We start from the raw sequence: 25,230 nt of genomic DNA, 5'->3' as shown, positions 1-25,230 counted from the left end.
GCGGGACACTCCTATTTCCTTTGTGGAACCCCATGCGTATGCGTTGCGCAGCTGCCGCCTAGTGTTTTTCGGATGGGCGACTTTGGTGTTCATTTTGACTTCGTTTGTTCCGCCTTTCTATCTTCACTGGTACTGGCTGTACAGAGGTGTGAAGTTCATTTTCACACGTTTTCGGCGTTGTCTAGCTCCTCACGGAGGCATATCTCGGCAAAGTGGAAGGGGAACTTTCGTCTCTATTTCATGGGAGGTATCTGTGGTTTTCGTTTGTACTATACCTTTAGAATCACCCTGTATATTTGGGTTCACCTGTCAACCAGGAATGTGTCGCCCTTGAACTTCTTGATCAGATGCAAAGTGTTTCCCGGAGAGAGCCTCTTTGAGAGGTCCAAAGAGCCAGTAATCGCTGGGTGCTAAGTCCGGTGAATACGGGGGATGTGCTATAACTTCCATACGTAAGTCCTCAATGGTTTCAACAGTCGCAGTAGTACTATATGGACGGGCGTTGTCGTGTTGCAAGCAAATTCCTTTCGAGACAAATCCAGGACGTTTTCACTCATCCCCGGTAACTATCCGACCAATGAAGTCGTCCCCCTCAGCTCTATAGCGTTGCAGAATGTGTTGACAGGCATACAAACGTCTGTTTTTCAAATCTTGCGTCAGATGACGTGGGACCCATGTTGCGGAGACTTTTCTGAATCCCAGCCTGTCGTGGATGATCTTGTGTACTGATCCAACACTAGCCTCCATTGCTCTTGCTATCTCAGCTACGGTGATGCGGCGATCTTCACGAATAACTTCTTCAACGGCGTTCCGCACGACTTCAGTCGTAACCTTGACCGATCGGCCAACACGTGGTTTGTCTTCCGCACTTGTCACACCGCTTTTGAACTTATTCACCCATCCGTACACTTGGCGTTTAGCCAAACATTTATCACCGTAAATTATAGTCATTCGTCGATAAATTTCAGCCGGGTTTACACCCTCAAAATGCAGAAAACGTATCACTGATCTCATCTCCGCTTTCGTACACTATGTGACGGGCGCCATGATGCCAATCTACGGGGCTTCCGCAGTTAACGCAGGGATTTTACGTCACGCGCTACGGGGCTTCCGCGGTTAATACAAGGGTACTTCCTAGAACAAGCGTGTGAAGTTTCTTGATTGTGGACCTATTACAGGAGATTTTATTGCAAAATTCTGGTTATATATTAAATGTGCATTGTATGTCTCAAACACGTTAGTCCTTGAATTTTTCGGTATCAAATCGAGCATGATATGAAAATCATGAAAAACATTTAAAAATATATAAAGACCTAAAAAGAAGTTTGATTTAGGCGCATATACCTAAAATAGGTTCTAACAAGCAAAATAGGTTATTTTAGGCGCTATAAAACGTCATCAGTTGTTGCGTTTTTCAACGAAACACTGGCGTAACTTGTTATTTCTTATTTACCTACGAAGAAAAAAAATGTTAAAAACCTAAAATCCGAGGTCTAGTCATAAACCACCTCCTCCAGCTTATTCTTATATTGTATAGAATATTCATCTTATCTCTTCATTATGTGAAGACGTATTGTCGATTTAGATGATAATCAGCTGTTAAATTCTTATTCTAAATTCTTTATTTGCTGGTTATCAACAGTCGACAGTAAGAGAGAATTCACACCGTGAATAACAGTGAAGGTAGAAATATGACATTTTATGGACTGAAAGTTCAGTAGAGTCATGCACAAGAATTTCGGAAGTTAGTGTGAGGTCATAAAGTTTAATTGAAGTATTCAGATGGAATAATATGGACTAGACCTAACTGTTTTCGTGTATTGGATTTTTTTTTATTTTAGGAATGCTGGAGTAATAAGGGGATCTAACTGCGAGAAAGCCTCTACCAAGCATCTCGAGTGTATAATCTATGCCAGATTCTTTATTGCAAAGTGACCGTGTTAGCCACGCTATCGGTGAGACCTGATTCCCTTCTGGCATCTGATGGTGCACTTGAAGAATGATGACGTTAGATAAGAAATGTTGTACAGCCAAATACAAAGGCAATAGTAGGCAAATTTTCCATCGCTAATTTCATTAATTTTTATTCCACATTTTGTGTTGTTTAAAGGAATGGAATTCGGTTGATTCGAAGTAGGTATTAGCTACTATTTATTGACGTTCTTATTTCAGTTCCTTTTGAGTTTGTGTTTTAAGTCCACATTATGTACAATAAGGTTAATCGGGATCCGAACCACTATGTGCCTCCACCGGGTATCGAACCCGGGAACCCTTGATTACAAGGCGACGCCGCTACCACTGCGCCATCGGGGAGACCCAATACTTCAATTCCTTATCACGATGTGAAACACAAACTGAATGAGAGCCGTTTCTTTTGCTTTTGGGTGCACATATTTATGTTCAAATTTCTAACAATAATCTTATTTGTATGCGAGCGGTTCCGGGTTCAATCCCCGGTGGGAGGTCCAAAATGTCGTTGTTGGCCCAACATCGTAAAGATCAACAATTGCTCACTTCGGTCTCGATAGTCATATGGGATTCGACGCGCTGACTACTATTCATCCAATGGAAAACTGCCTGGTAGGCCTTGCACTTGCCCCTCCAAGGGCTGTTGCGCCTTGGACTTTACGGCGTACGCTTTTAAAAGGAACATGAGTTCAGCCAATACGCTGCCAGCGCTCTTGCGCTGTTGTCAAACCAACTGCTAGCGGAAGGGGAACACAGAGAATTCGTTGTCTAATATTCAACTTTTTATATATAATGCATACACGTGATATTTGAGTACAATGAAATATAGTGAAGAATTCTATACAGGATTATATCATATCACTGCAACATATAAGAGAAGCTCGTACCTGAAAGACGTTTGAAGGAATTTATTATCGAGGCACTGCAAGGTCATCATTATCATCGCTCGTTTCTGTTTTCTGGCATGTGTCCCAGGAGATTTGAATAGGGGGTCACCGATTTCTGTGGTAGATAGTACTTTACCCTGTTTTATATTACGCAACACAGTAAAAACAAATACACCACACGCATTAGCCGTAAGTTCTCGACTCTGAGAAAACACTGTATCAGCACGCACTTTTTCCGATGCCAATTCATTGAAGTAAGAATATACTTTAAAAGTAATATTTTACCCTCGGTGCCTGTACTACTGGTACTACGTTTCGAGAGCAACGTTATTAATTTGATTTGGTTTGTTTTACTTTGCTTTTCTGTCACTTTTGGCTAATTGCGAAGAGGGGAATGAGTGATGATATAATGAATTTGATGAATGGACATTCACAAACATCCATGTCCAGACCGGGATTCGAACCCGGGATCCCTGGCGTCGTATCGCGATATACTAACCACTGCACCATAGGGGCCGGAGCGACATTATTTAATAACACTCACGGTTCACAAACTATTGCACAACTATCGAACATAATGGCTGTATTACACAGCGCGCTACGACGCCAGGGTTCTCGGGTTCGAATCCCGGCCCGGGCATACGTGTTTGTAAGTTTCCCTTCATCATATCACCACCCATCCTCATCTTCGCGATTAGCCAAAAGTGGCAGAAAAGCGAAGTAAAATAAATCGAATCAATCAATAAGGGCTGTATTGAATCCTCTCACAACTGTTCTTTGTGGCGTACGAGTATAATTATCTTACACCGCCCTTGTTAGGAAGACGCTGAACTCAAACTGACTTAACTGACTCGCAACGTTCGTGAACGCCCACAACAATGAAGGGTCATTGTGTATATTCAATTCAGCCGAATTTGCACCCATAGCTTTACCAAGACACAACTCAGCGGGGTCAACACGGTGGCAAGGAAAGAAACAGACGGAACACGGATGGAAAACGAAAGGGTCAGTGTGTGTGTGTAGAGACGTGTTGTTTCCCGTGTTTCTTCGAAAAGCGATAACTCCGGCTGTAGGCGCCGGAAATTCATGGGACTTGGACGGTCATGTTCAAAATGTCGTGCAGTGGCGAGTTTTATGCAAACTTTTTGCGCGCAAGAAAAAATACAGATCACGGCGTTTAACTTGCGCGCCGCAGTCTCCTAACTGTACAACGTTACACTCCTGCCATTGGCTGGTCGCCAAGGGCACGCTCTCAGTAGCTCCGCCCGATATCGCTTCTAAAAAACGTGCGTCGTATAGTTCTATCCTCCTCATCGCAAGGGGGGGGGGGGCTCGCAGTTTGAAACAGGAATGTGGGTGTTTATGTAGATATTTATAGGTAATATGAAGTTTATACATATACACAAACACACACACACACACACACACACACACACACACACACGCACGCACGCACACGCACCCACACCCCCCCCACACACACGTGGTCCATTTATAATTAAAAGTACAAATATCGCGAAAAAATACATATCGTACGAAAAATGCTCTATGTGAAAAAATATACTGCTAGAATGTTGTCGTAGATGGCGTTACTGTCCGTGAAACTGATATCAGCCTCATTTTTTTAAATGGATATCCCATTTTTTATTGCACAACTAAATTCTACGCAAAATAATAATAAACTCTTTGTTGGAACATTTTTTTTTTTAAAAAAAGTGTATCGAATATCCCAGAACGGGGTAAAAAAAGTAAAGTACTCCCCTGTGCTTAGCACTACGCCATGAAGGCATATAGGGGGTGTGGGGGTAACGCCCCACACTTTCTTAATCCGGTCGTTAGTGGGGGTGATGTGATCATCACGCCCCTGACCGCCTTTACCCCGCAGGGTTTCCCCCAGGTACTCATGTCATTCGACGCTGGGTGGGCGCCGGGGCCGCTTCCAACGTTAGAAAAGTTCCCGGATTTGAACCGGCCGGGGATCGAACCCGGGAATTTTAGCATGGTAGTCAGACGCGTTACCGACTGAGCCACCGCGGCCACCCCAGAACTTGTTGAGAAATAATATTTTTTTTTTTACGGCGCCTCCCGCCCTTGTATCTGTTTCCATGTGGATAGGATAGAAATGTCATGCTTTGGTGTTCATACCATGAATTCAAGAACAGGGTTTCAAACTAATAAATATTTACGGAGGAAGTATTTTGCAATATTTGTCCTGAAAGTAAAATTTTCAGCAACTTACAGAAATGTTTGTTTGCCGGGGCCATGTGGACGGTTGGGGAGCCATGGTGTCTGAGGCACCACCCTAACGACGTCCCTGGATGCTATAACGTATATTCAATCCAAACAATCTGTGCCTCAATGTCTGTAAACAAATGAACAGCGTCCACCACACTGCCTTCACAAAGCAGGTTCAAGGTGAAGAGGTCAGTGGCTCGACGACGTTGACAACGGAACTTTTCCCTCGTTGCCGAAAATAGCACTGACTCTTGCTCCTAAAGTAGTAGATTTGAGACTGTCACATAGATTTTCAATGCAGGAGAGAATGATTGATTTGCTTTATTTTACTTCTCTTTTCTGACACTTCTGGCTAATCGCGAAGATGAGGATGAATGGTGATAAGATGAGACTGATGAAGGGACAATCACAAACAATGGTGGACACAACAATGAATCTTACAGAGGATTATACTTGTTGTGACTCCAGACGACAGAGGCTCGCTTGTCTTGCGCTACGGGGAAGAGAAGTTGACATTTGGGAAAAGAGTGGTCGCCCCTTGCACCTCCCGGAGAAGAGAATGCAATCAATGTATTTGGTGTGCACCCAACGACAAAAGTACCAGTAGGCTAATCTGAACTGGACCTATAGTTTTAGGCGGGATCCGATCCGACAATAAATTGTGGACCTACTAGAAGAAGCGGGCTCCGATCTTGAAAGCCAGAAAACAGCGGCGATGGGACTCTATGCGTTTACCACGCGTCACCCAATGAAAATATATCTCTATGGCAGGCGCTGACCCTTAGACGGCTCTTGCGCTACAGAGTAAGGGTAAATTGTGAGCCAGAATGGCCTTTTTGAAAAATGAAAGTGTGTTGAGGAAATTTGGTGGAGAGTATTAGGGGGTGTTTAGGGTGAATAAATCTATTATTTTTGTCTTTGACTATACATGTTATGTTGAAAAACCCCAACGCCACGAATAAAGTTGTCTCTATAAATATGCATGTTGAAATCCCGGCACAGAATGACATCATGGTTGGAGAGAGAAGTTACAGTCAAGATTCTGAAAGTTTTTAGGACTACGTCTATGAGACCGATAAAAACAGCCTAACAGTATCTTTCAGCCCTGGCTAATATTTAACTCTTCCCAGAGTATTTCACATTCTCTTTGCAAATCCTGTCTGATTGTGCTGTACCATTTCCTGTTTACACACACACACACACCATTATCACAACACATTTCACCATCTTTGTGATAAATATTAAACTGCTCGTGAGCCACGATTCCTTAAAACATACACGATCATATTACAATCATTCAGTTGTGGACACTTTTTCAGTGTAGAACCGCATTCTTTAGGCACTGGACGTTTTTATTAATACAAGCTAGATGTTCTTACCTCTGTAGGTGTTCCAGGGTCGATGTCGCCATACAGCAAGAACAGGACAAAAAGGTGCTGGGGCTAGCCTAAACCAGATTTTCAGAAACTGAAAGCAGGACATCCATAGGCGCCCACAGAGAGGGTAAAGGGGGATAACTTTGCCCCTTTTGACAAATTAAAAAAAAACCGAAACGGCTTTATGTGTACTTAAATATGACACAGTCACTTTTAATCCGTTTCAGACATACACGCACAGTGGAGCATCCCTTATAATTCAAATTTAATAAAATATTATTTATTGTATTTACTGATAATTTTGGACTGTTTTTTGTTTCATGTCTAATAATTTCCAGTTAAGCCTATCATTCACATTTGAAGACCAAGTCGCCACAGGTTAACACCATCGGATTGAAATGGAATGTCATGTCTGAGTAAGTGTAGCCATAAGAAGCTTAATGCAATTTTGGACTCGCGTTTATTTGCAAATTCTGCTTTTGTCGTCGCTAATTCAGAAAAATCGATTTTGCATTGCGCTAACGCTCAAAGAAAAAGACGCTAGAAACAAAAAGATTTAAACGTAAATTTCGATCATCTAGCTTCTCCAGTGGAATATTTGATTTTACAACTATTTACTAACTTTTATACATCAAAGAACGTCGTTTCTCTGCCGAAAACATACTGTTCGTAAGAATTTTATGCCATTTTTCTCGAACTCAAATGCTCTGTCAAGAGCTGTAACTGCATGTCTAGGCATATTTTCACACCCCTGATTGCACTAATAAAATCCACAGAAAGAAAAGAGACCCATATTTAGGAGACCCCACCTTTGTACTTACTACCTTGTATAAGATCGCGAAGATCTTTCACTTTGTTTTCGAAAGTTTGGTGCAATGTGAATGTTTGGTTTTCGCAGTAATTTTCCCCTTTAATGTGCAGAAATTGGTGAAATTCGCCAAAGACTTCAGAATTGGCACTATATCGAGATTTCGCAGGCAACAACAACGTGATTATTACGTATCATTGCACATATGCGAACATTTTTCGTTGTTATCGCGTTTTGCGGAAATATAGGTCCATACTGATAACAAATTCTAACATTCTGTGCAGGGCTGCTAGCCCCAAAGCCTCCATTTAGAAATTTTCTCTAATAGTGAAGGGGGAGAGGTGAGGCAAAGAACGAGAGATCCACATTCTTCTCTATATATTACAGAAAGTGTTATAACCATTTTCTTCATTTTCAGGATTATTTATAGCTTACTCATCTGTGACAGGTTTCCATAATGTAATAAATTAGGATTTACGTTTGGATGACGTCAGAAGGTACGCGATTATCGAATTCTGTGTCCGGCAGATGAAGGTCCAACCAATGTATGTTTCCTTAATGTGCAACTGCAAGAATACAAAGAACAAACGCTGCGGAATTTGTCTTTCCTTGGTTAGTCAAGCGTGGATGTTGACGTATGATTAGCTGTTCCGAGAAGGAGCCTGCCTAATGTCGTGAATCATCCTCCCTGCACACATCATGCAGTACAATGCAATAGATGTTTCTGATGGATAGAGAAGTAAAATTGTGAAAATGTGTTTGCATTTATTTTTAACTTTTGTCTTTATTCTTTCTCCAAACAATTTTAAGTCAAATGCAAGAACAGAAATTTTAGAACTCAACTCGATCAGGATTCGAACCTGGGTCGTTGGGTTAGCATGCAGTTTCTCTTCTTTTGTCTATATGAGTGTGTGTGCGTTTTATATTTCATAGTGATCTAAATAAAAAAATAAATCTGTTCCCTGTGCATTTCACCATGGCATGAAGGCACTATGTATGGAGGTCATATAAAATATACATAATTGTTTTACATTTAAATTATCAGTCTTTCCCCCTATTTTACAGATATTAGATTTAAAAAAAAACACTTTGCCTTTTACAATTGTATGTTACACTTCCTTAAAATTGATAACAAACTACAATCCGCACATCTGGATTAACAACCAAACTTAAAAAAATTGTTGGAAATTGAACCTTATATAAAGTTTTATACAATATATTTCTCTCTCTATTATGTTTTGAGCTATTATATGTTGGGCATCTGCACTTTCCCAGCCACATTCACATTTCTTATTGTTCGTTATTCCAATTCTGGATAAATGTTGCCTAGTACACAAATGGCCCGTTATCAGTCTATTAATTAATACAATTACATTTCTTGTAGCATTTACGTACATTATAAAACCATGGTTTGTGTATTTTGAATTCAGCAAATGTTCTGAATGATTCTCCAACTGTTGTAAGTTCATTTCGACACAAATCAAACCATTCATTCAAAATTTTCTTCTTTACTCTTGGGAGAAGATCCCTATAGTATAATGTTAAATTCGTAATATTTGGAACACACACTGCTTTCTTTGCACATTCATCTACATGAGAATTGCCTGTAATATTACTATGTGCTTTAACCCAAGTAAACTCGGTGGTTTTTCCAGATTTTCGTATTCTTTGGACTAATTGTATACAATTTATAATATAAGGGGACCAAACAAGTTTACGTGTAGTGATATTGATATTGTAACCCTATAGTCAAATATTTTATATTTGAATTCTGGGTGAAATATTTTGCAACTGAGAAAGAAAAAAAACTGTACTTAGAAACTTAGTGTATTAGTTTAGACCCACACTACGTGTGTTAAGTGCCCAAGATTATTAATTGTCGTTTTCAAATCTTGGTGGCACGTTGCAGTTATTGATAAGATACTTGATTTTTTGTGTTTTCACTATTGCCTTTATCGAATTTGATTAGTTTCTTTATTTTTTTCAACTTGTCTTCTTATTGAACTATATGACTAAGTGATGCATTGTCAGCTTTATAGTCGAGCCAGTGTTTGGTTTATTCAGTTCTTAAAATGTAAGTGAACTTGATACATTTGTTGTGCAATATTTCCGTTGAGAGTTTCGATTTTTCAGAAGTAAATAAGTAGATTGTGTTCATGAAAGAATAAACTTTACAAGTAATTTTATAATATTGCTGTGCTTGATTCGTAGCATAAACATATCACATTCTAAGGCGTAAAAGCTTGGTTATGAGAAACGATAACGAGGAGAACACTTCTCTCACATTTCGAAATCCTAAACGTTCAACGTTGTTGCAGCAAGCAACACGGCCCTCCGTCTGTTCCTGTCTTGGCCAATATCTATCTGCTCTTGACCATCTTGGCTATTTCCATCAAGTTCTTCGTTGACTGACTTTTTACAGGGTGAAGTTGTAACTGGGATGTACAGTACAGTCATGGACAATTCTAGTTGAAACAATTCCATTGCAAGATAACAGGATTGTTACAACCCAGAAGTGTCCGTGACTACTATGTCTTACTTTTGGACAAACTGGGGGACTCAAAGAAAGAAAGGCGAGAAATACTGAAGAAAGTGACGTTGCTTAATGCCGATAATGCACCAGCTTTTGCCTCCGCTATGGGTCTGGTCAAAGCAAACTAGTGTAGGTGGCAGCACCCCTGTTATGTCCCCACGCTTTTGATGGACAATTATTCTCCCATTTAAATACATGGGAAATTTGTTGCGGAATGTGCTGCTATTACATTAAATTGCAAGTCTAATTTTATCTTAACCTCAGAAATTATGTCTGACCATGATAGTTGAATAATCAGTGCTGTAAAAGTAAGGTTTTTGAAAAGATGATCGTCAACAACAGAAAAGATATCCGAACTCAAAAAAGCCTTAAAATTTGTACAGCACTTGTTTACGTCACTTGTAATTTTCACAATTTAAGTGCTTTATTGTTGTGAATCCGGTAAAGAATAATACATAATAATTCCGCGCGACTGTACTGTTATTTTTATAGTTGTTATTAATAACAGACTCTTTTTTTACGTGATAGTAAATATGGTCCTCTGTTTTATATGTACTGTACACATTTATCGAGAAAAATAGTTATTAAAAAAATATTTTATCTTCTGTTTCATGCCTCGTAAACTCTAGACAGTGGCGGCGATTAGGGGGGCGAGGGGAAGCAGTTGCCTCCTCCCCCACACTTTTCGCCATTTTTGCCCTCGCACTATGCTAAATCATATCTACAAAGGGCAATATATATATTGTCTTTGCCCTCGGTTTTGGAACCTAATCGCCGCCATCTAGAGCTTTCTTATTTACAGGAAGTATAATTTTAAAATTGTTGTTACCCCCCCCCCCCCCCAAAGGACGAAAATACGAAGGGAAAATGCTCAATACAGTGAATACGTTAATATTAAGTTATCGGATAGAGCATAGTGCCATTGTGTATAATAATAAATATCATGCGCTTACGCACTTACTACATTTTTCCTTCATAATTTTTGGAGTTTCTCCGATTCCTATTCCGCCGTCGAATTACACATACTCGCAACCAGAAAGAAAACATAAAGCGTGGTGTAAAAATCTAAATTTTTGTATTATCGACCCATGGCAGCTAGGGACGACCCAAATGACGTCACGTTTAGTGGTCTTTGTGCATAAACATACTATATTTAGCCCGTTTGAGCTGCCCTACCGTTGCGCTTTAATATATTAATTCATAGGTTCAGGAGAATGTAATTTTCTGAAACTTTATAACTTGCTACATAATCTTAAAGCTTTACTAAATCCATTTTTATTATCGATTTACACGAGAAACTCTAACCTTCGTTGAAAATAAAGTTTGAATAGCCAACCCATCGCGCTCCAATGTAAAGCTTAGGACAACCAAATGACGAACGAAATTATTTAGGGACACAACAGGGGTGGCGCCGCCACCGGAAAAGTTTAGCAATGAACAGCCAGCCATGGCCAAAGTGAATGAGTGTGAATTTGAACTTCTTGCGCACCTACCTTACTTGTTATGGCTTCCTCGACTATTTGATCTTTGTTAAACTCAAAGCACGTCGCTGGAACCCTATTTTTAACAGATAATGGCATCATAAAATATGTGAATGTCTATTTACACATACAAGATGAAACCCTCTATTCACACCAAAGTAAAAGTCAATTGATGGACATGTGGCGAAAACTATAATCACATGAAAGATTGATGATGATATACGTTTAATCCCCTCCCACTCCTACGTCATGGTTAGGATAAAACGTTTTCAGTCACCCCTCGTAACATTGTATACGTCATATATACTGTAACTCTAGTAATAACATTATTCTACTGTTTTTGTCATATTCCTATATTCTTAATTACAATACATGTTTAATACAATATATTTCGGATTATCCGAAACGGGCGGGGTCCCGTGAAATTCGTGCAGACGAGTGTATAGTGTACTTATAAAAAAAAAAACACGACAAAGGTTAGCACTTCCATTTGACCAATGGTCTAAAAATCGTCACATTTGCTCCCAACAATCTCAGATATTTAAATGGTGATAACCATATATAATCCCTAACTACAATAATACATTCTGTTGATTTATTAAAATGACTGTCATTTTGCATTTGTATTTCTTGCATATTTTCTGTGTAGAAATGTGATGTATCACGTTTCGATCTTCGTTTCAGGGTCCAGTGCGTTGAAAGCAAGAAAACCCATGCACGCCGTCATAGACTGACTTTCCATGTTCCTTGGAGACGCCCCACATTGAAGCTATGGCCAAAACGGAGAAGATGGACCCGGAGAAGGCTTCTCCAGTGAACGCAGGGAAGAGATCAAGCTTCCCGGTGACCGCGAACACTTCCGCCCTACACTCGTTGAAGAACCAGAAGTCATACTCCCTGGGAAGGGAGCAGGGCCGTTTGGGTGCCACTGCTATTCAGTTTGCTCATTCTCTCGAAAGAGGCCTCTCGTTGTCTTCTGATGTTCATAAATCCGAGGGATCATTGGAATCGTCGTTTGGTGGACGAGGAAAAGTCGTTTCGACTGTCGGAGTCAACAAGAGTTTCCTGTTCAGTCTAAGGGGTGTCCAGGGCAGAAGTGGGCCAGTCATGCCATTGCCAAGTTTCGTCGAAAAGACTAAAACGGCCAATTTCGAAGATGATAAGACTGATAATGTTCTTTTAGAGGGTTCGAAAAATGTGAGTAGTTCTAAGCCATTCCAAGTGGGCAAAATTCCGCAAGCTCCACCGGAAGACGTGAGGGGTGATAAGGTATCTGTTGAAAGTACTTCTTCAGACCCTAAACCAAATAACAAGAGCAGTATCATCACTACAAAAAGTAATTTGTCAAGCCAAAATGTACGGGCTTCAGGTGTTGCACGGATCACGAGTGAAAATGAAAACGTAACATCATCTTCTGCAAGTGTGGCCAAAGACGGGAAAAGAGTTCAGAGTATGCAAGCTCCTAGAGAGATTCCTCCGAGAAAAGTAAGCTTTAGGATACGCAAGCGCGAACCGTTAAGGCGCAGAGGTTCCCGAGTTCCAATGACTTTAACTTCAAATAAAGTGGCCGCGCTCACTTCCAAATTTAACGCTCTTTACTTGCAAAATGCGGAATCCCCTGAGCCAAAAGACTCTACCGGAAGACATAGTCTTAGCAGGAACGAGAAGAAATTGGAAGTTCCGCTTGCTGATATAGCGAGTGCCATACAGCTGGGGAGGAAGGAGGAGGTCGTAAGGATGTGCAGATACATAGCTATGCAGGAGAAAAAGACAATGAAGAGTAAACCCGTTGCTAATTCTCCAGGCACCCCCAATTACGGGAAAATTTTGCGGAAGTCAGTTGACAAAGCCTGTGCAGGCTATACGAAAGGCGATAGTGAGCTAAATTATGGAAAATCTAAGGAACTCTCGCAAAAACCACAAGTGAAGGAAAAGGTGCCGATTACTTCTCTAGCACGCACGAAGGAGAATAACGTTAAGAAAATTATAGAGATGTTGGAACGGAACTCCACTAGTCCGAATGAATGCAGAAGAGGTGATGCACCATCCAAGGAGTGTGAGAGGGAAATAGTTCCTGCTTCGGATGGAAAAGAACAATTCACAAGCAGGCCATTCTCTAGTCAATGTCTTACGACAGCCGACTCGGGCATTGCAAGTAAGCCAAATCCCTCGTTTCTCTGGAACTATAGCATCTCCACGTTGAAGTCCAGCAAGGATGTCTCCATCGATGCAAGTAAGCAAGCGGAAATTGTTTACCACGACGCGTGTCCAACGTCAGACAGTTACATCGATTCACCAGGCAATTCGATATTCTATACGGAATACAAATGTAGCGTGCAGTCTCCGTCCCTGGACGGGTACGAGGACATTCGACCACCGTCGCTGAACGATTACGCGTCAATTCGAACTTCTGGTTACGATGACATCGGTACGGCCGAATCTGTGTACTCGTTGAAGTCCAGCGAGGAGGCTCGGTACGACGACTGCGAAGGAGAGACCCCTCAGGGCGACTACCAAAGCGTCTACAGCATTTCGACCAACATGGAGAACAACAGCCTGTACGACGACACCAGGGACACCGAGAGCAACGTCAATGGGTACGAGTCGATTGCTTCGGCAGCAACTGCATACGAGTGGACCAACAGCCTTTATGAAAGTCAGCATTTGAACCCTGCTCCTCATTCATCAACAGGTAAGTTCTTAGAAGTCATCATTAGGGTGCACGTTTTTGATCATTTGCCTGTTTTATCCTTTGTTTAGGACAATTACCGCTTCCTGCTACTCCATGTCGAGTGACTTGAAAACTGTTGCCGATACACTCGTGTCGTCTACTTCAGCGCAGAAGCGCTATCCACTTTGCAAGGGTTCGATGCTTCTTTATATTTACCACATCTCCCTCGCATCCAAACGTAAATTCCTTCAGTGCCGAAAACATCCCAGCAGCGCAAAAAACACTATACTGGGGGACACGAAAATGCGAGCTTCAAGGTTAACCACCTCCCCGCTCTCCTCTTTCCCCTTCGCCAGGCGGCGTTGTCGCATTTGTAGCCTCCTCGACATGTAGGGGTGCAGTTCTTTCAGTTGATGTCAGTAAAGTGCTTCAAACTATTACCATGAGTGACGCTAATAGTACTGATGACAATGAAAATATCCCTTGTACGCCACAGCAACGAGGAAAGCGATTCGTCAAGCACCACCCCAATAAACAAAGAAGAGTATTGTTGCATATGTGTATGGCTTTTTACAAACGTAGTGGAAAATACTATTAATTTCAAACAAATTCCAAAGTTGACTGCGGACTCATGTCGTTGAGAGATCGACTGTTGAAAGCATTATAAAGGGCCATAGATAATGCGAAAAGAAATGAAGCCCACTTTCACACGTTACAAAAAGAGAGAAAATAAGGGGATTAGATAAGTTTGACAAGAAAGTAGTGCGTAGGTCTGGTTTTAGTTTATAATCTTGGACAATATCCAACTTCTGAAAAGGTGATACATGATTTAGCATAAAATTAAAAAAAATAAACTTTCATGGTTTTTAAAAAATCCGTGTTACAATTTCTGCTCAGTATTTTAAATGTTTTATTCATTCGTTAAGAGTTTCTGTTCTTCTTTTCTGTCATTTCATATATTTAGAGAAAAATATAAAATATTGTAATCCCAGGGGAAAGAGCGTCAGTCCAACATGGCTACGCGTGACCGTGAGGCTCGCATTTTCGTGTTTTGCAGTATAACAGTTACAGCGCCAGTAAAAGGAAAAAGCCATAACATGCAGAGGCCGTCTGTGGCCAAGACCGTCTTAGAGGCTCAGGCCGCAACGCTCAGACTGACGTCATCATCTGGAGGCGATCATCTTAACACTGTACAAGGAAGACAATATTTTATCGTAGAGAATTTAAGTTCATTTGTTTCTCTTTTGGAAGGACTGGAAGCTCAGAGGAAGTTATATTTGAACATTTATCCTCACCGTAAATATAGTTAGAAGAGAGAGAAGAAAATATTAAATATTTACACCAACATTCTTCGTTCAAGAAGCAACTTCGGCCACCACACAAAAATCCCCAATATCACACAAATTCATGTTGAAAATCGTTCAAACTTCCTGGTGGAAAATTTTTAAAAAATGCGTGTATTTGTGATATATTATCGGTAATATTTTTAAGTTTTACATAAAACTCGTTACAGTTTTTGTAAGAAGAAAAAGTAAAAACAAATAGAATAAGTTAAACCCCGCATGTTACGTTCAGAGGGAATTCGCCTAGTTGCCTAACCAATTAATAAACTCACAGAAGCATCGCTAGCACTTTCATTATTATTATTATTATTATTATTATTATTTCATTGTCTTTCCGTTCATGAAAAGACGACGACACATGGCACTTTGTAGTACAAACGTTCAATTATTTTTTCAACAATTAAATAAGGCAAACAGCAAAGAAGTTTAGAGTGTGGAGAGTTTCCTTCTTTTGTATCGGCCTTCAACAAAGTTATTTACTTTTTTACAATAATTATTTAACAAAGCATTCGTTGAGGACCACAAAATTATTCTCAAAACTTTTCGCATTCGTGTCTATTATTGCAGCTTACCCACCACTTATCTTCATCTTCTCTCAACTTCACAAGACTGAGATTGAATGCCACTTCCCGCTGGTTTACTGCTTTCAAGAATTCCACTTCATATTCACGGCTTATCAGTTTTTTGACAACAACATAATTGATCAGCACAATATCCACAACCACCTCTGGAGGACACAACAATCCACCTCTATCCAAACTTTTTATAAAATCCAATGAATCGTTTGGAAGATATTGCATAATCTTGTCCAATACTAGAATGTTGCTGCAGTCATCACACGTCAATTTTTTTCTTGCAATGTAAGAGCAATACCCTGCAGGTACATCAAAATAGGAAGATCTCTCTTCGCTTCCACAATATCCGCAGCACAAATTTTCAAACTCTGAAACATAGCCAAGTCTGTAACTGCCAGGGCCAATTCAGATGTACCATACTCGTCAATTTGATTTGCAAAGATGTCACCATATCCTAGTGACTTCAGTTTCAACTTCATTCTGCTGGCAAGACGCAGTTTTTGTTCCGTCTCAAAAATCTGACTGAGAGATACGTTGTACTGCGCACCAGTCAACTGTCGGTATTGGCGAAATCTCGCTTCAAGTGTGTCTGATTGAAATTTTTCTGGCAAAAGGTATTGCATTCCTAACTCTTCTGTACAATATATGGTTATTTCAATTAGCTCATGTGTGGTTATTTTCAGGGCACTGGAAGTTTCTCTAGTGAGTTTTCCTGACGAGATGTTCAAACCTTCCCACTTTTCCAACCAATCAAGGAATTTATGTAGGTACAAGAGTCTCTCATCTGAGGCTTCGTTTGTCAGAGGATACTGTAAAATGTTTCTTAACCTCGCACCTATTCCATGGAGACTTGACATAAACTACTTCCCACCAGTTTAAAATAATCTTAATGAACTCTGCAGTGTCTTCATAGTTCGGCAAATTGAGTTTTGTCCCTTGTTGCTTTAAACCTTCAATTATCATATGGTTGAAAACTTGAGCAACTAGTTTCGCGTTTTGTCTTTCTAGGGAAGTTGGCCACAGAAATTTTAATGATAAATTATGAGCATATTTTAGGATATTATCACTTTCCATACTAAAGAGTGTTCTTAAAGTTGCGAATGATGCAACATGAATATCACACAGGATTTCAAAATCTGGGAAAACCACTCACATTTTCATTTTTCTGATTGATCCAGTTGTTTCTATACACTTAAATAAGTGCACAGTGTCCACAAGACAAAACAAAGTCCTCTTCTTATCACATGGGTGAATATACACAAAGTTCTGTTTATGTTCAACATTAAACATGGACGTAGCTTTCCTATTTATCTGTTATCTGAAACAACAGATATAATCTTAATACCTAAATTTTCAAGCCCCAATATGACATTCTTAATTACGCAATGCAATGAGTCAGCAGTTAAAGTTTTCACGGGTAATATATGTACAACTTCCTTGTGCTTAGAGAGCACACTGTTAATCATAAATACGTGAGCAGTTTTTGCAGCTTCAGAACTATCATTTGCAGTGCCAACAATTGTACCTCCCTTATAATCGATGTAGGATTTGATATGGATTTCATCCAATATCAATGAGCAGTACAACTCATGGTCTTTAAGGTGAGCCACTTTCTCTTGCATATGCATTAGAAAATTACCTTCACTTTGCTCTGCGATTGGACTTGCATGGATATCTGAACATAATTTCTTCAAAGTATTTGCATGGAGTAAAATAAAATATCCTGAATCACGGACGAACCTTTATGCACATGGAGACATAAAATTTAACAACGATGAGAAAACAATAATCTCAGAATCATGTCTCAGCTGTTCTTTACGAACATTTAACAGCCGTATTGGTGATTTTATAAAATGAAGCACTGACACACTGCTTTCATGTACAGTCTCTTTTACATTGTCCAGAAGGATTTCAATGGCTTCCAAAACATCACCAATATTCCATGCTGATTCTACACTGTCGAACATTTCCAGGAAGTGTATTGCATCTTCAATAACATGTGTAGTTGATACCTTACGTGAAAATCTCTTCTCATTAATTTCAACTCCACGATAAAACATTGACAAAGAAAGTGAGTCATTTACAACAACATACTTAACTGCATGGGGCTTTTCAGAGAGGTTGAGGGATAAGAAAATAATAAAACTTTCCTTCTGCAAAATATCCCCACTGCAAAGAAAGATGGATTTTGTTAATCTGATCCTTCAGTTCACTTAAGGTCGAAAATGTGTGATTTGCGTCATACTCTTTTTTGTCCCTAAACTGTCTGCAATTGCTCTTCTTAAAGCTTCTGCCTCCCTCTTTTCTTTCTTCTTTTCTGGACATTCTCGCGCCTCTTCATATTACGTTCCAGAAGACAGATATGATGGACATCCTATTCACAATACACATGTACAGTATTTAGTTACTTAATCTGTCCTCAAGTAGACGTGTAAAACTTTTGTTGAAAGGAAAATAATATTCTCTCATCGAGATCACCTAACATCAGAATCGACTCGCTGGCTGAGAGGTTAGCACAGCACGCTACAACGCCAGGGCATCCGGGGTTCGAATCCGACCGGGGCACAAATGTTCTTTGTGAGTGCTACATCAATTTCATCATATCGTCATTCGTCCTCATCGTCGCCATTAACCAAAAATTGTGGAAAAGCGACGCTAAATAACAACAATCAAACATGACATCAGCAAGTCTCAATACTAGTAGTTAAACATTTTTTTAAAAATTTGAACCAATACTTTTTACAAGACGGATTCAGGTTACGGTTGGTACAGAGAATAAAAGATTAGACTAATGAAAAAGGTTAGGTTGACAGTTTGGCGATTTATTTCTTTGCAATAACCAAACATCAGTAAAGATTTCTAAATCATTTTGTTTAGGAATACCAAAAAAATACTGTCACATAAAAGTTTGTAGAGCCAAAATGATTTATACACATGCAAGTAAAGAATATGATTAAATATATTCAAGAAAAAGAAAGTTAAACGAAATGACTATGTTTGCTTATTCACATAGCTCGGTAAAAAGTATGGTTTTTTGTGTGAAAACGTTTATTTGAAACATAAACAATATATTCTTGTATAATTATACAAGAAAATATTCCAACAAATTGCTTGTTGTTACACAATGTATATTGTATTTCAATGCATAACCTAAATATCAACTTGCCTTCCATTATCTCCGATTAACCTAAAGAGGCAGAAAAGCGGGCTAAAAATAAGAATATAAATGTGCATATTTTTCAATTTTGCTCAGTTCTATAGTTTTCTCTCCTTAAGCATACTTTGAAACTAAAAATTTGTATAGAATTCTCGATGACGAACATGTTATCGAAAAAGACTGCTTTGGTAGATGTAACAATGTTTTATAACGTTGAACAATTCATTTTGCATCGATAAACAACTATGTAACGTTAACCAAATATAGTAATTGAAGTTAAATTTGGCATTTCTAAAGAAATTAGCTTGGTTAGATTTACCAACTCGATACTGGTGATCAAGAATGATTTGCAAGAAACAAGTAAAACTGACCAAATCTGAAAGTTTGTTAGATGCGTATTTCGTGCACATTAAATCTTTACATTATGAACTAAACTATCTCTCATTTATTTATAAGTATAAAGTCTGTGTTACTTACCCTGGAGTTCATCATAGGGTCAAAATTACGTGGAATTGCCCATATCCATTTCTGTCTTTCAGTAACATCTTGAGGAAATCTAAATAGATTAGTTTTACTATTCTCATCATAATTTCTTCTACAATTGAGAACACAACACTTATAGACCATATTTCTTGTACGCTCCAACTTCACTTATACTTCGTTGCAGTTCTTAAAATTGCTTTGCAATTCCACATACGCTAAAAACGATCCAACATTACTTCCACCAAATAAATCAAATATGGCGGATGTCTCGCCTACAGATGATGACGTCGCTCACGTGACTAGAACAAGCCATTCGGCTTTCTCCAGTTTGAGAAGGTGATGCTGTGGCAGGAACATCTTGCTTTCTTGATTGTTTTTTATTTTATTTCTGTGTATGTATTAAGGCAAATCGGGATTTAACTATCATATAAGATTAACACAAGTTCATAATGTTGCCAAAATCAGTAACGTACCCGATAATTTCATGAAGGCTATGCCTCCATTTTTTGGTCGCCTCTACAATTTGCCTCATCTTTCGGCTGTTTTATTTTTAAACATGAGAGAGCCACACACACACACACACACACACACTGCTTGAGAATGCTACTAGTCAAACATGAAGTTGATGGTTTTGTCGAAACTGTTACGCCGTTTCATGAAATTGGAGAAGACTCAAAGCTTCTTTCAAATTATCGATTCGTCTGAAGATTGGCCTCCGCAAACACTTCGCTAATGGAAGGCCTTTTCCTACTTACGAACAGTGGCAACGAAGCAACATGTTCTTTCCTGTTTAGGCACTCGTCTCCTAAAGATATGTAAACGCAAGAAGTTGAATGAATAAATTTAATACAGGATGAAGGCCTCTCCGATGGCGTAGTTCTAACGCTGTCGCCTCATAATCAAGGTGCTTCTGTTCGATACCCCTTGGAGGCATATAGTGGTTTGGGTTTTACTGATTTTTTTTTTACTTACGATTAGTCTCTCGTGCATGCAGTGGACTTAAAATGAACTTTGACTTGAACAAACAAATGCAAACATTTGTGGGACAAATGACAATCGGATCAAAGTGACAAGCGAAGGAAACCGAAAGTAATGCTAGAGTCCAGACTTTCTGACTCCAATTTTTTTAAAGTGGGTGACCCACTGATGTATCTCACATCCGTCCCCATTCATTCAGGTGTATGCGCTTGATGCCCTTGTGCCTATAAATAAATACCAGGGCGTCAGTTTCCTCCGAATTTTGGTTGCCCCCCTTTTTTTTTGTTGTGTTCCATTTCTTTCTATATTAGTTGCATGAAAACAGAAAGTAATATAATCTATATGGCATGAAATGTTAAAATTGTATAACTACGACTTGTTCTACATCCAGAACAGCCCATGAGATGTTAAAATTTTATACCTTCGACGTGTTCTGGTATCCGAGTCAGACCTTTTCTGAAATTGGGAAGTTAATTGGTTACTATTTTACAATATTATTATAAGGTGAATGTTTCTCTTTTTAGTAGTTATGAGTTGGTTAAAGCTTTTGTTTTGTGTAAGTTAATACTTAGCTTCTTTCTTTAAAGATGGTGATGTCCTACAAGCATGGATCCTTGTGAGCAGCCTTTAGTTAGAATGTTATTATTGTTACAGTAGTCGTTTTAAAGTTTACTTTTCTGATAGAGCAATAATCAATAAATCTATTAGCTATATACGTATATGGTGCCCAGATAATTTTCTGTTTTTAATGTTTTGTAAAGTTATCGAAAGCTTCTTGTATATAGACCATTATAGCAATAACATACTTTGCTTCAGATCGCTCCACCGTATGTGCCAGAAATTGATTCCATTCCCCGCGAAAGCTTCTGGGAAGGCCTCCAAAGCTGCAACATAGTGTTTGGTGTTAGTTTATAAACATGATGTTTGGCTTATCAATTCGCCGTATGTCTGTATTGCACAGCCCTCAATATAATTTTTTGTTCCTACCCTACATTTTTACTATCGGCGTTATCTTTGGTACGATTTCCGGTGGGCCACCCTGTATAAAACAATAGGCGCAGTTTGCTGGCCGCCATTTTGAATCCGCCATATTTGGGTGACGTAAACATGGTACTTTTTGTGGACTTTTAGTATTAATACTTCTCTGAATGTTGGTGACAATGGTCCTGTTAGCATGCAATGCTAAATGGACATTATCCATTGTCTAGTGCTTCTGCTTTTATCAATTCTAACGCTGCATTTCGAGAGAGCACCTCTTTTCTCGTCTTCGGACAAGGAAAATTCATTTTTCGCCGATAATGGGGATCGAAGTTACGATGAATCTGTGATTTTCTACAAATCCAGGAACGCACTTCTGAAACTTTCTACTAGTTTTCAGCTTTACACAATATTATTATTATTTTACAAAGCAAATATCTAAAATGTATGGAATAGAGGGCAGGGACATAGCTAGGTTGATCAGTTTGGGGGGGGGGGCAAACGTAAGATTTTTTCTATCAAACTATTATAAATTAACAAACTATTTATACACCATATAGGCCTATACTGTATACATACATTATATATAGTCTTGGAAAGAAAAGGAGCAAGGGCCTCCTCGATGGCGCATGGTAGCATCGTCGCCTTGTAATCAAGGGGTTAGGGTTCGATACCCGGTGGATGCTCATAGTGGTTCGGATCCCACTTTACACTGTAGAACCAGTCCCGATTAGCCTTACTGTGTATAAAGTGGACTTAAAAACACCAACTCAATCAATCAATAAATTGGAAAGGATATACTCTCGTGAAATTCACAGCCATTATTCGGGAAACTAAATGCAGAATGAACTCATTAGCTTTATGGCTGATACACCAAGAACAATGTTATTAGTCTTTAGATTTGTAAATTTGCTGGAAGAAAATGAAGTAGATAAAACCCTTTTCCGTGGTTTTAGATATAAAGTGCTGGAACCAGGTTTACAAGTATTGGCAACAGTGCACATATGAAATGTGTGCGTAATGAGTTCAAGCTAGGCATCTCATGTATACAGTTCATACCGGAATCGAATCCGGTATCTCTTAGTTCAAGGCGACCGCGTTAAGCACTATTCCAAAGGACTGGCCCAAGTTTCTATGGCATCTGATTGTTCACTTTGGAAATTATGACGATAAGAATTTATATGCACACGTCTAATTTCTTAAAATTAATCTTATTTGTGTGTAGAAAACTGAATATATGATTGCACTGGATAAAACAAAGTTCCCACACGCTCAAATGATTACGCTCTCGTCTTTGGTTCGGCAGGTTCAAGAACCTGCCCGGGTTCGATTCCCGATGGAGGCACATGGTTGTTCGGATCTCACTTTAAACTGTAAGTTCACTCCCGATTAGCCTTACTGTGCATAAAGTGGACTTAAAACACCAGTTCAATTAATCAATCAATCGAAAGGTTCAAGGTTCGATTCCTGGTGGTCAGGCCGGTAGCCAGAATTTGATTTCGGAAGGGGCTTATAGCTTATCGGCAGCCGAAATCTAAAGACGAAAAGGTTGGGGGGAGGAGTAAATGCGCTGAAGATGAATTTCTATATGGTATATCGCAACTTACCATATACAAGATATTTAATCCTGTTAATGAAGTAAATTTAATTACTACTACACATTATTAAAATCAGATATTTGTAGGATTTCGGGAAAGGAATGCAGCCCCCGAGCCCCTTCCCTGGTTATGTGCCTGCTTGTATTAGTTCCAAAATTTCTGTGCTGTTCCAACATTGTGAGGACAATTTGGGAAGTACTTGAAAGCGATATGGAAGCAAATTTTGCTCTCGAAACTATGGGACTGGATGTGATGACCATGTGCAACCGAATGAAAGAACTCTTCACAGGCCTTGTCCCTCAATATCAATTTTATTGACTAATTGTAAGTTTTTTTCGGCCTCCTCGATGACGCAGTGGTAGCGTCGCCGCCTTGCAATCAAGGGGTCCCGGGTTCGATACCCGGTGGAGGCACATAGTGGTTCGGATCCCCGATTAGCCTTACTGTGCATACAGTGGACTTAAAACAAACTCGATAATTGGAAGGTTTTAGAAGAGCTAAACATAGCTTTTTATGCATTGTACGACTTTGCTTCTTTTCACCCTACTTTTACAGTTATTCTTCCTAAGAATTCCACTGACGTGAGTATAACACGCTACGAAACCAGAGGTCCAAGGTTCTGACATTGTAAAGGTATGGTTGTATCATGTCTGTCCCATCGCTATTCCTTCGGCTCATCATTCATCCTCATCGTCGCATTTAACCCAAGAGGTAGAAAAGCGACGTAATATAGAAAAATATAAATGATTAATTGGTTTATTTTACATCGCTTTTCTGACACTTTTTGGCTAATCGTGAAGATGAAGATGAAAATGAGTGATGTGAAATTGATGAGAGGCCCATCATAAAGAACACACGCCCAGTCCGGGATTCGAATCCAGGACCCCTGGCATCGTAATGCACCTTGTTAACCACTGCACAACAAATAGAAACAGAAAATGCTTGAAAAGTTATTTGCTTCTCCATAACTCATGATTATATTATAAGTATTATTCGCTGTATGACTAGGGATTAATCATATTTGTATATCTAGCCAACCTAGCCACCTAAGCAGCAACAGCTTCCACATTTGCAGGTGGAGGCTAAATGAAGAAAAATCACAGAAAGTCAAAAATATATACAAATTTTGTAACATAATACTTATAGAGCCTGCAGACGGCTGTAAAAACAATTGCTACATACTTAGTTTCCTTCCTTAATTGAAACGTGGTTTATTCTTCATTATACACGAGATCAACTACTTTGGGAGTCGAACCCAGGATCTTGTGTGGTAGTCAGACTCTCTTTTAGAATGCCAATATGTTGGATATTTGGTCGATCAGTCGATCCTGATCCATTGTTTCCAGAGGAAGACAATCGGGCAGCTAGTCATTCGACATTGTACTCCCGATGTAGGAAAATGAGATCACAAACACTTCGTGATGCTATCTACTCGCGTTTACAGAAGTTTACACCGCTCGGACCACAAATCCTACTTCAAACTATCTGACAGATATCAACTGTCCACCAAATCAACAGATGAACCGACCGCTTCCATGTTTCTCCGAATTTTCAGGAAGTGGTCTTTCCCTCCTTGCAGGGCAGGTCATTAGCAGGAGGGTTGAGTGCATGTGAGAAGAACCGCTATGTCATTCATTCCCGCGCCGAAAAAGGTACAAGTAATAGAATTCTGTTCTTGGAATTTGAAATGCATGGGGATATCTTTTCTGAACCATAAAATAATTAACCCAGAAAGTTCTAGCCACCCGTAGCTAAATCTTCCTGTTTGTGTCGTCTTTTCGGCACCCATGGTGCCAGTGCAGGGCCAGATGAAGAGAAAGTGCGGGTTTTGGGGGATCCTGGATCTGGTGTGCAGCAGGGAGGAAAAGTGCATTTTCAATAGGTCTCTGACTTCCCTGACTGGGGCGGACCACAAAACCATTAACTGCATCCCCTCCCAATACATCTGTTTGTGTTCAACAAGCAAGAAACAGGGAAGTAGGAAAGAAATACCTTGCTTGGGTTTGTGCTACTGAAAATTGAAGAAGTGTTTCAAACTGCAAGCAAAATTTACTGAAGAATTATTTTGCAATATTTGTCATCAAAGTAAAATTTCCAGCAAATACAGAACAGTTTCCCGGGCCCACGTGGACGTTTGCCGGGGCCAGTGCCCCCGCGTG

At 39.6% G+C, this 25,230-nt stretch overlaps 1 protein-coding gene across 1 annotated transcript in view; it reads left to right on the top strand.

Moving 5' to 3' along the window:
• The window catches only part of Exn (Ephexin), a 177,252-nt gene that overhangs the window by 49,281 nt on the left and 102,741 nt on the right, over positions 1–25,230 (top strand). The window contains exon 2 of the mRNA XM_083120790.1: positions 11,973–13,980. Coding sequence (XP_082976916.1) covers positions 12,060–13,980 — 1,921 coding nt within the window. The 5' untranslated portion in view covers positions 11,973–12,059. The remainder of the gene's footprint in view (positions 1–11,972; positions 13,981–25,230) is intronic.

The sequence above is a fragment of the Lepisma saccharinum genome, chromosome 4 (assembly GCF_977018435.1).
Source record: "Lepisma saccharinum chromosome 4, izLepSacc3.1, whole genome shotgun sequence".
Classification (NCBI taxonomy): domain Eukaryota; kingdom Metazoa; phylum Arthropoda; class Insecta; order Zygentoma; family Lepismatidae; genus Lepisma; species Lepisma saccharinum.
The sequence above is the reverse complement of the archived record's forward strand: the minus strand, read 5'-3'. Positions and strand labels throughout refer to the sequence as shown.